Source organism: Brachyhypopomus gauderio, chromosome 1 (genome assembly GCF_052324685.1).
Source record: "Brachyhypopomus gauderio isolate BG-103 chromosome 1, BGAUD_0.2, whole genome shotgun sequence".
Classification (NCBI taxonomy): Eukaryota; Metazoa; Chordata; class Actinopteri; order Gymnotiformes; family Hypopomidae; genus Brachyhypopomus; species Brachyhypopomus gauderio.
In genome coordinates this window covers 6,711,693-6,722,957 of record NC_135211.1, presented here as the reverse complement: position 1 = coordinate 6,722,957, position 11,265 = coordinate 6,711,693, and the positions used below count along the sequence as shown (strand labels likewise).

The 11,265-nt window shown below is 45.5% G+C and overlaps 2 protein-coding genes across 3 annotated transcripts in view; one reads left to right on the top strand and one right to left on the bottom strand.

Annotated features, from left to right (window-relative positions):
* The first annotated feature begins 157 nt into the window (after positions 1–157).
* Positions 158–2,386, top strand: dynlt3 (dynein light chain Tctex-type 3). The gene is made up of 5 exons (XM_076970925.1): positions 158–332; positions 800–841; positions 1,083–1,206; positions 1,294–1,371; positions 1,553–2,386. The coding sequence occupies exons 1-5, from the start codon at positions 306–308 to the stop codon at positions 1,627–1,629; spliced, it is 348 nt and encodes a 115-aa protein (XP_076827040.1). The 5' UTR covers positions 158–305; the 3' UTR covers positions 1,630–2,386.
* The window catches only part of cybb (cytochrome b-245, beta polypeptide (chronic granulomatous disease)), a 13,796-nt gene continuing 4,349 nt past the window's right edge, over positions 1,819–11,265 (bottom strand). For both annotated transcript variants that reach the window (XM_076970229.1, XM_076970313.1), the window contains 8 exons: positions 10,764–10,945; positions 9,944–10,073; positions 9,355–9,447; positions 5,821–6,074; positions 4,221–4,383; positions 3,537–3,683; positions 3,269–3,393; positions 1,819–3,162 (listed from right to left, as the gene is read on the bottom strand). In XM_076970229.1, the coding sequence (XP_076826344.1) occupies positions 3,045–3,162; positions 3,269–3,393; positions 3,537–3,683; positions 4,221–4,383; positions 5,821–6,074; positions 9,355–9,447; positions 9,944–10,073; positions 10,764–10,945 (1,212 nt within the window). In that variant the 3' untranslated portion in view covers positions 1,819–3,044. The remainder of the gene's footprint in view (positions 3,163–3,268; positions 3,394–3,536; positions 3,684–4,220; positions 4,384–5,820; positions 6,075–9,354; positions 9,448–9,943; positions 10,074–10,763; positions 10,946–11,265) is intronic.

Genomic DNA, 11,265 nt, shown 5'->3' with positions numbered 1-11,265 from the left:
GAAATACAAAGGTCATTGGTTGAATCCAGTATATGTATTACCATCCTGTGAAACATCTAAGTCGTGGTGGATAAAGAACGTCTGTCAAATGCCGTAAATGTAACTCCTTTGTCATCGAAACTGCAGCAGGATGACTGCCGCTAGGGGGCGCTAGAGTGGACGCCGAGGCTGCGAGCGACTTGGTTGTTGCCGTCAAGCCAGCAAAGGAACTCGAAGCTAGCAGCTTAGCTTAGATCAATCAGTGGGAGGCTGTGTTCTTTCAAAGAGTCGGACACTTTACTCATTTAATAATCTCTGACAGAAATATGGAGGAGTACCATTCTGGAGATGAGGTATTTATTATTGTTAAGATATAAATGTAGTCTTAATTGAAAAACAACGTTACGCTATCCAGCTGTGGTTAGCTGATAAGCTAACTGGGCAGATCAAATGTAGCTACAGTAAACTCCCTGATGCCCAGACAGACACGTACAGAACCAGGAGTTACAGGACAGGTTTACCACCACAACTGGGCTTTTAGTGAGAACTAGTCACCAGAACTGGGTTCAAGTGAGTACTGGTGTACAGGTCTGGTGCAGTCTTATACAATAGACATTTCTAGGTGTGGTCAGATAATGTTTCTATGTGAACCTACACAGATCTGCACCTAGCAGCTATAAAACAAGTAAAGGTTTTGCTGTCATGGTTCAGAACCGAACCTGGTTTGACCTGGTTTTGCCTGGTTTTTAAAGTACTTGGTTACGATAGGAAGGGTTGTTGTGGGGGTTTGTGTGACATTTCCTCCTCATTCTCTGTCCAGGTGGCCTTCAGTCCAGATGAAGCCAGTAACGCCGTTAAAGAGGTAGGTCACCTCACCCACCACACTGGAGGAGAACCTGAGAGAAACCTGCATTCTGGTGTTTCATTTGAGTTCATATTGTATTTCAAATGTCTGCTGTAGGTCTTATTGTAGCAGGTCATCTGGTGCTTCTGTCCCCAGTAAGTTGTGGTGATTCGTGTTGAACGTGCGTGTGGAACTCATTCCTGAAGCTTTAAGTTGCCGTGTGTGTGTGTGTGTGTGTGTGTGTGTGTGTGTTGCCCAGTGTATTGAAGGTGTTATAGGTGGTGTGGACTACAACCAGAATAACATAAACCAGTGGACAGCAAGCATAGTGGAGCATTCACTCACTCACTTGGTGAAACAGGGAAAACCATTCAAGTACATTGGTAAGGTGACCCCTCTCCGCTTTACATATAACTTTTATACGTTTTCCTGTTCTCTGAACTGTGTGTGTGTGTGTGTGTGTGCTCCAGTTAACTGTGCTATAATGCAGAAGAGTGGTGCTGGTCTTCACACAGCAAACTCCTGTTACTGGGACACGACCACTGACGGTGAGTTACGTGGCTGCATTGTGCATCACATCAGTGGGGTACAGCTCTGTATTTATTTCTGTAGCACTTGTGCCCAAATGGCTTAAACGTTGCTGTGAAATTTAGTTCTGTAGTAATTGGATCCCACAGAACAAAGTCCAGTACAACCATAACACGATTCAACCATTCGTTCATTCCACAGGAAGCTGCACGGTCAGATGGGAGAACCGCACCATGTACTGTGTGGTGAGCGTGTTTGCCGTCGCTATTGCTCTCTAAGCCAGCAATGAGAGCCAGCGGCACCCTTTCAGACCAATACACACATTCAGACACCAGAGGGCGCCATCTACTCATCACACTGACAAACCTGTGCAGTGTGTTAACGCTCGCCCGCTTTGTAAACTTCAAATTGTACCGAACTGCTTGTCTTTGGCGCTGCAGTTGTCGTTTAATTATTTTTTGACTCAATTCGTTTTGTGTAGAAGGCTTGCAGTTATGTACAGTATATAATAATTACTTAGTACCTTTTTGTTCGACTAGGACACATTTGAGTTTGTGGTGAGTCATGCTTGAGCCACTCCGACCTCTGCTGATGCAGCTTTCATTGTGTTATTCATGATGTTATTACAGTCTGACCACATACCATTAGCCCTAAATGCAAACACATGCAGATATCAAGTTCTCATCTCTTATATTTCAACCTTGATGTTTGTATTTAACTGCAGTTTCAACTTCATGGAAATTTTGTAGCACACCTTTGGAAGTTCTACGATCTTGGAACATAAGCAATAGATAGACCACGTAAAACAACAGTTAAGAAATGTTTGTCAAAGACAGAAAACATTAATCTACTACTACCCTTAAAAAATATGTATTGGCTATTTCACAGTACGTTACGGGGTACAGCGTATATGTGACTGCGAACAAGGCAACTGTAACCACAAATTAATGCAAATTTTCATTGCTATGTTTTTTTTCTTCTGTATTTATGAATGCTTGGAAATTAAAATGATTTGTGTAATTTACTGGTGCAACATTTTATGGTTGTCGGCCTCGTATCTGACAGCAGCACTTTTTTGTAAAAAGCAAAATAAATCCATGACTCTAACATGTGGAAGCACATTAATGGTCATCATTTAGAAGTTCAGTACACCCACAGTGCGTCTACCACCAGCAGACACATGAAAGAAGAAGAAAGAAGAACTGTTTATAAAAAGCCCCTGAATGCAATTTCTACATGCACTTCTGCAACATAGACATGCAATTTCACAATTTGACAGCAGGGAAGCGACATTTCGGCTGTGCAATAATAAAAACGCTTCCTCTTTCTCCCCTGCAAGAGACGTGCCCAAAATAAAGTCACAGATGGAGACTATCAAAGCATAGCAGGTCATATGAAAGTACTTAATTAATTTGACATAAATGACTGCATCACATCATTAAGAACTAATGAAATAAAAACACCAGTGCAGATTGGGGTACAGCGGTACAGCTGCTGTCATTTTGAGGACAATCTGTATAGACAGTCTTCAGGTTCATGAGCAATGCAAGAAAACAATGTTCTTATACCTTTGTGCACTGGTGTGTGGGGGTGTTTAAACATCTCTGCTCCTTTCACTTGAGCAGATCACATGGTCTATAATGGTTCGCTCTGCATCTTTTAAAGCAGTGACATAGAAGCATGTGACAGTCGATCAGAAGTTTTCTTTGTTGAATATAAATTCAGCTCCAGCCTGTGACTGCTTGTGACACTGCTTGGCCAAGTCTTTGGCCAGGAGGGCGGGCCCACACAGAAACACGCCCACTTTACTCCTGAGGGAGGGAACGAGAAATTTCATGTCAACACTGCGTATGCCGCCCCGTACAAGCGGCCAGGGCGGATGGATATGGTGACGCGGTCGCACACAAGCGCACATACCCAGGGTGATTGGTGGCAATAGTGCTGAACTCCATGTCCCAGTTGGGCTTGCCGTACAGAGTCTTCTGCTTGAGGCCGGTTATGGGATCTTTCTCTGCTTCATGGTGGACTCGGAAGTGCGCGGCCTACGTTAAGGGACACAAAGACACAAGGTGTCACCTCCGCTCACACACAGTCAGGGAAGAAGAAAGGTTTTTTCTTTTTTTTTTGTGGGAACCATATTCGTAATCTGGTGTGTTTTTTGTCTCGTGACGGGTGTGGCGGGCACCTCCGTGTCCCTCCAGCGCGTGAGGTAAATGTTGTACGTGAGGAAGTGGTTCATGTTCTTTGCGGTCATTTGGCGCTCCAGAGACTGCAGCAGGTCGGCAAACCACTCAAACGCCTGTGTCTCCCTGCACAGCCAGTAGAAATAGATCTGGAAGGGGTCAAAGTTCAGAGAAGTCAGTCGTCCGCAGGTCACCAGTTCTGCATAACATCAATGGAAGAGCACGTGCTGTGGGACAGGGAGGTCACATTCGGGGTCTATCGAGACAAAGCACTGCACAGTTTGGTGTTTTCACTGGATTACTGGATTAAACCTTCTAATAGTCCATCTAATAGTTTAGAGCCCCTAATGGTTTATGCCATCTAATAATATAAATCTATAATGATTTAACAGTTTAATGGTTTAATTATAATGGTTTGATTTATCCAGGTTTAATCCATATAACGGTTGAACTGTCTAATCGTTTAACAGTTTAATGGTTTTCCCCGTATAACAGTTTAGAGCCTATAACAGTTTAACCCATCTGATAGATTAACTCTGATGGTTTAATGATTTGCATCATTAATTTAACAGCATTTGGATTGACTGTGAAATGCAAACATTCTCATTCACAGATATTGAAGACCCATAATGAGTTTGCTCCGTGGCATAAACACCTACGTGCCAGCAGCCGTAGGTGACCCTCACCTTCTTGGTGAACACGTTGGCCTGTTCGTGCACGTGTTTGTACCACACGGACTTGAGGATGGAGGCAAAGGGCGTTACTCCAATACCTGCTCCCACCAGCATGACCACCTCGTAGCGGAAGACGTCCTCGCTGGCTGTGCCAAACGGGCCATCCACTCCGATCCTGGACACGCCCACCACACATGCAAATGCTGAGAGTCAGACTTCAGGTTGTTATACCATCCATTTTATGTGCAGATCATTAACATTTCGTAGGAGAAGAAGGAGGCATTAGCAGTGATGAAAGTGGCATGATGTAACTCCTCCCCCAGAACTGCCTCCTGCTCACTGAGGCCTGTAGCTCCTCCCCCTTAACCCTGACCCTTAGGGCTTCCTCCTGTTCACATCCACCTGCTAGTCCACACTTCTGCTTTTCAGACCTCAGAACAGCTGGACCACATCCCCTTTCAGACGTTCGTACTTTCCCACTACACGGCCACGTCTTGCCAATACAGCACATGCCGTTGGCCCGGGCAACTCCACACGGAAGTGTGTGAATATTGGGCTCGAATATTATAGAGGCCTAACCCAAGCTTGTTTTGGCCAGGGAACAGAAAGTCACCTTCTGAGGTAAATTTGTTAGCCCCGAAATGTCCCGAATATAGGAGAGAAACGTTACGCTTGCTCTGTTCTTCACACACACACACACACACACACACACACACACACACACACACACGCCGCCTCTGGTGTCGTGAGCCCTCTCCAGTCAAAAGATGTGCCTTGTGTTTTCTATTCTTTTCCAGTTTCATTTTTAGGATATAGAATAGGGCACTAAACAGGGCTAGAACACGCAAAGCAAATGCAGAAACAAGAATCAAGCCCCACGGTGAGCCATTCCCTGTTAAAAGTGAGAGTCAAGCAAAAGCTTGTGTATCCATACATTTCAGCAAAGTAAAGGAAAAGTTACATTTACATGTAATGTAAAGAATTCATTTAACATTTCATCAGTATTAAGGCTGATTCGTGCAAGATGTTTTTCCTGTTCAGACATTTGCACTTATGTGGAGTTACTTACCAGAAGGAACATTTCAATAAGTGTTTTTCTAAGTTCACTCAACTGTAACATATAAAATATTCTATGTTCTGTTCTATTCTGTTTTATATAAATTCTATTCTATTATGTCCGCATTGACGGCAGTAGATTTATATTTATGCAAAAAACTGTTATTCTTGTGTGATCTGGGTCTGACAGTGACTGGCCAGTGTGAGAGCAGGTCAGGTGTTTTCAGGAGGTCTTGAACCCAGTAGAGCTCCATATCTTACCACCTGGTTTAGGAGACTGATGTGGATTCTGCTGACCTGACGCCCCGTGCGTTGTGGGTCGGACCTGACGCCCCTTGTGTTGCGGGTCTGACCTGACGCCCCGTGTGGCGGGTCTGACCTGATGCCCCGTGTGTTGCGGGTCTGACCTGATGCCCCGTGTGTGGCGGGTCTGACCAGATGCCCCATGTGTTGCGGGTCTGACCTGATGCCCCGTGTGTGGCGGGTCTGACCTGACGCCCCGTGTGTGGCGGGTCTGACCTGATGCCCCGTGTGTGGCGGTGTTGTGGGCTCTAACCTGGGTAGTTCCCAGGCGTCCTGCACCGCGGTCCTGTCACCTCCACATGCTATGTACAGCGCCTCGGTCCAGTCCCCCTGCAGGCGGATGTGCACGCTGAAGTGGTCCTCCTCGGGGGCAGAGGTCAAGGTGAAGGGGTGCCACTCCAGCTGAGAGATGGACGGGCACTGCATGAAGATATACTGGCCCACCTCCATCTTAAAGCCCTTCTTCTTCATCTGCAGCTCCAGGGTTTTGGACGGGTGCATCACCACCTAATAGAGGCAAATGATAAAGTGGAAAGTGAGTGAGTTAAGGTGAATGATGAAGGGGTGAGTGAGGTAATGTGAATGAATAATGAAGGGGTGAGTGAGATAAGGTGAATGATGAAGGGGTGAGTAAGGTCAAAGTCAAAGTCAAATTTATTTATATAGCGCTTTTCACAACACATGTTGTCACAAATCAGCTTTACAATCGTATGGGTCCAGATCCCTAATGAGCAAGCCCAAGGCGATAGAATGATGAATGATGGTGAATGATGAAGGGGTGAATGAGGTAAGCTGAATGATGAAGGGATGAGTGAGCTAAGGTGAATGGTGAAGGGGTGAGTGAGGTGTGAGTTAAGGTGAATGATGAAGGGGTGAGTGAGGTAAGGTGAAAGATGAAGGGGTGAATGAGGTAACGTGAATGATGAAGGGGTGAATAAGGTGAATGAGGTAATGAGTGATGAAGGGGTGAGTGAGGTGTGAGTTAAGGTGAATGATGAAGGGGTGAGTGAGGTGTGAGTTAAGGTGAATGATGAAGGGGTGAGTGAGGTAATGAATGATGAAGGGGTGAGTGAGGTGTGAGGTAAGGTGAATGATGAAGGGGTGAATGAGGTGTGAGTTAAGGTGAATGATGAAGGGGTGAGTGAGGTGTGAGTTAAGGTGAATGATGAAGGGGTGAGTGAGGTGTGAGTTAAGGTGAATGATGAAGGGGTGAGTGAGGTAAGATGAATGAGGTGTGAGTTAAGGTGAATGATGAAGGGCTGAGTGAGGTGTGAGTTAAGGTGAATGATGAAGGGGTGAGTGAGGTGTGAGTTAAGGTGAATGATGAAGGGGTGAGTGAGGTGTGAGTTAAGGTGAATGATGAAGGGGTGAGTGAGGTAAGATGAATGAGGTGTGAGTTAAGGTGAATGATGAAGGGCTGAGTGAGGTGTGAGTTAAGGTGAATGATGAAGGGGTGAGTGAGGTGTGAGTTAAGGTGAATGATGGAGGGGTGAGTGAGGTGTGAGTTAAGGTGGATGATGGAGGGGTGAGTGAGGTGTGAGTTAAGGTGAATGATGAAGGGGTGAGTGAGGTAAGATGAATGAGGTGTGAGTTAAAGTGAATGATGAAGGGGTGAGTGAGGTAAGATGAATGAGGTGTGAGTTAAGGTGAATGATGAAGGGGTGAGTGAGGTGTGAGTTAAGGTGAATGATGAAGGGGTGAGTGAGGTAAGATGAATGAGGTGTGAGTTAAGGTGAATGATGAAGGGGTGAGTGAGGTAAGATGAATGAGGTGTGAGTTAAGGTGAATGATGAAGGGGTGAGTGAGGTGTGAGTTAAGGTGAATGATGAAGGGGTGAGTGAGGTAATGAATGATGAAGGGGTGAGTGAGGTGTGAGGTAAGGTGAATGATGAAGGGGTGAGTGAGGTGTGAGTTAAGGTGAATGATGAAGGGGTGAGTGAGGTGTGAGTTAAGGTGAATGATGAAGGGGTGAGTGAGGTGTGAGTTAAGGTGAATGATGAAGGGGTGAGTGAGGTAAGATGAATGAGGTGTGAGTTAAGGTGAATGATGAAGGGGTGAGTGAGGTAAGATGAATGAGGTGTGAGTTAAAGTGAATGATGAAGGGGTGAGTGAGGTAAGATGAATGAGGTGTGAGTTAAGGTGAATGATGAAGGGGTGAGTGAGGTGTGAGTTAAGGTGAATGATGAAGGGGTGAGTGAGGTGTGAGTTAAGGTGAATGATGAAGGGGTGAGTGAGGTGTGAGTTAAGGTGAATGATGAAGGGGTGAGTGAGGTAATGAATGATGAAGGGGTGAGTGAGGTGTGAGGTAAGGTGAATGATGAAGGGGTGAGTGAGGTGTGAGTTAAGGTGAATGATGAAGGGGTGAGTGAGGTGTGAGTTAAGGTGAATGATGAAGGGGTGAGTGAGGTAAGATGAATGAGGTGTGAGTTAAGGTGAATGATGAAGGGGTGAGTGAGGTAAGATGAATGAGGTGTGAGTTAAGGTGAATGATGAAGGGGTGAGTGAGGTGTGAGTTAAGGTGAATGATGAAGGGGTGAGTGAGGTAAGGTGAAAGATGAAGGGGTGAATGAGGTAACGTGAATGATGAAGGTGTGAATAAGGTGAATGATGATGAGGTGAATGAGGTAATGAATGATGAAGAGGTGAGTGAGGTGTGAGTTAAGGTGAATGATGAAGGGGTGAGTGAGGTGTGAGTTAAGGTGAATGATGAAGGGGTGAGTGAGGTGTGAGGTAAGGTGAATGATGAAGGGGTGAATGAGGTGTGAGTTAAGGTGAATGATGAAGGGGTGAGTGAGGTGTGAGTTAGGGTGAATGATGAAGGGGTGAGTGAGGTAATGAATGATGAAGGGGTGAGTGAGGTGTGAGGTAAGGTGAATGGTGAAGGGGTGAGTGAGGTGTGAGTTAAGGTGAATGGTGAAGGGGTGAGTGAGGTAAGGTGAATGAGATGTGAGTTAAGGTGAATGATGAAGGGGTGAGTGAGGTGTGAGTTAAGGTGAATGATGAAGGGGTGAGTGAGGTGTGAGTTAAGGTGAATGATGAAGGGGTGAGTGAGGTGTGAGTTAAGGTGAATGATGAAGGGGTGAGTGAGGTGTGAGTTAAGGTGAATGATGAAGTGGTGAGTGAGGTGTGAGTTAAGGTGAATGATGAAGGGGTGAGTGAGGTGTGAGTTAAGGTGAATGATGAAGGGGTGAGTGAGGTGTGAGCTAAGATGAATGATGAAGGGGTGAGTGAGGTAAGATGAATGAGGTGTGAGTTAAGGTGAATGATGAAGGGGTGAGTGAGGTGTGAGTTAAGGTGAATGATGAAGGGGTGAGTGAGGTGTGAGTTAAGGTGAATGATGAAGGGGTGAGTGAGGTGTGAGTTAAGGTGAATGATGAAGGGGTGAGTGAGGTAAGATGAATGAGATGTGAGTTAAGGTGAATGATGAAGGGGTGAGTGAGGTGTGAGTTAAGGTGAATGATGAAGGGGTGCGTGAGGTGTGAGTTAAGGTGAATGATGAAGGGGTGAGTGAGGTGTGAGTTAAGGTGAATGATGAAGGGGTGAGTGAGGTAAGATGAATGAGATGTGAGTTAAGGTGAATGATGAAGGGGTGAGTGAGGTGTGAGTTAAGGTGAATGATGAAGGGGTGAGTGAGGTGTGAGTTAAGGTGAATGATGAAGGGGTGAGTGAGGTAAGGTGAATGAGATGTAAGTTAAGGTGCACTCATGTTTTTACTACATTGAGCTGTTTAAGTGAGTCTCTGCATGTATTCCCAAGAGTCAACAAACAACAATCTTTTGCCACTGACCTTGGTGATGACGACCTTCTGTTGGGATCGGTAAAATCGCACCAGTCTCTCACACAGATACAGGAACATTGGAGCAACAACCCACTTCCACGTCTGGGATTCCAACATCAAATACAACACCAGATTATCCACCAGAACCTTAGTGAAGCAACACTACACACTAACATAACACTGCAACACTGCATGTGCACTACAATGTAAATAAATGTAATGTTACCTTAAACATGTAAATATGTACAGGGCAGATAATTGGCTACCAATTATCAGATAATAATTTTGGCCCTCACCATACATCATATGCTTTACTCACACATTTATACTAGTATAAATACGGGTTATAGAACTAAGCATATGCATGATAGACATAATTCTATTCAAGCATATGTTTGAAACCTTGAGATGGTAGAACTTCAGGAGAACTGTGATATCTACATGGTTCAGCCATTATGTGCAGACATAAAGACCCTGAATTTAAAGTCAAGTTTTTGCATGTTTATACTCCAGCGACTCTTTCCTGTCAGTGGCTGGTTCTCAGAATACTTTACTTGAGTCATGTGGCCATGTATGAGGGAGTTGAAAGGTGGGTTACCCCTGGGAAATTGCCCCTGAATTCCGGCTCAGGGCATTGTGGGTCTGAGCCCCATTTCTCGAACTCATGGTGACACCTCTCCGGGTCATGATGATATAAACTCTCTGGGGACTGTCCTCGCACAATGCGTCTGACGAGAGACAACACACATGCCCATTACTGCAACACACACACCCACTACTTCAACACACTCACCAACTACTGCAACACACACGGCCATAACACACATGACTATTACTGCAACACACACACCCACTACTGCAACACACATGTGCATTGCTACAACACACACACCCATAAGACACATGCCCATTACTGCAACACACACATATGCTTACTGTGTCACACTAATCAGACTATAAACAAAGCTCATCAATTACAGTATTACTAATTACACTCAATCCTTCCCACTAGTGCTGACCCCCAGAGCGCTGACCAGATCCTGACCCTGACAGTGCTGACCAGATCCTGACCCTGACAGTGCTCACTAGATCCTGACCCTGACAGTGCTGACCAGATCCTGACCCTGACAGTGCTGACCAGATCCTGACCCTGACAGTGCTGACCAGATCCTGACCCTGACAGTGCTCACTAGATCCTGACCCTGACAGTGCTGACCAGATCCTGACCCTGACAGTGCTCACTAGATCCTGACCCTGACAGTGCTGACCAGATCCTGACCCTGACAGTGCTCACTAGATCCTGACCCTGACAGTGCTGACCAGATCCTGACCCTGACAGTGCTGACCAGATCCTAACCCTGACAGTGCTGACCAGATCCTGACCCTGACAGTGCTGACTAGATCCTGTTGACACTCACCCAATCCCGTGCAGTACAAGTCCAATGAAGAAGATGATGAATAGATGGTGTGTGAACCAGAAGACCTCAAAGTAGGACCTGCGTATCACCTCCATGGAGGAGGTGATCATGAGGATGAGAGCGAGGGTGATGACGACACCCGTCAGTCCTGCCGCTGTGGTGAACATCACGATTGTCGGACTCTGAAGTGACCAAGTTTAAGGATCAGAAACTAAACCCTGACCATTAAAGCCCTGATTATGGTGTCGATTGACTCAATTGCACAGAATTAAACGTTCCATAAATGTCCAATGTCAGCAATGCATATTCAGTAGGGTGTACAGAGCTATTGGTAAATACATGTTTACTAAAACACAAACTGACACATTATTTTGTGTTCAGGAGAAACAATGTTTACTCTCAGGCAGGATGACATTAAGATTTATTATTTTGTTATGCTAAAAGATTCTTCCTCTTGCTATACTATTCCTGGACGCAGAGAGTCAGACTGCTGTCATGGCAA

What these genes read in the sequence shown, in the direction of transcription:
- dynlt3 (XM_076970925.1), top strand. Translation starts at nt 306, where the DNA reads ATGGAGGAGTACCATTCTGGAGATGAG. An exon ending in CCAGTAACGCCGTTAAAGAG is followed by an intron (nt 842 to 1,082) that starts GTAGGTCACCTC and finishes TGTGTTGCCCAG; the next exon opens with TGTATTGAAGGTGTTATAGG. An exon ending in CTGGGACACGACCACTGACG is followed by an intron (nt 1,372 to 1,552) that starts GTGAGTTACGTG and finishes TTCATTCCACAG; the next exon opens with GAAGCTGCACGGTCAGATGG.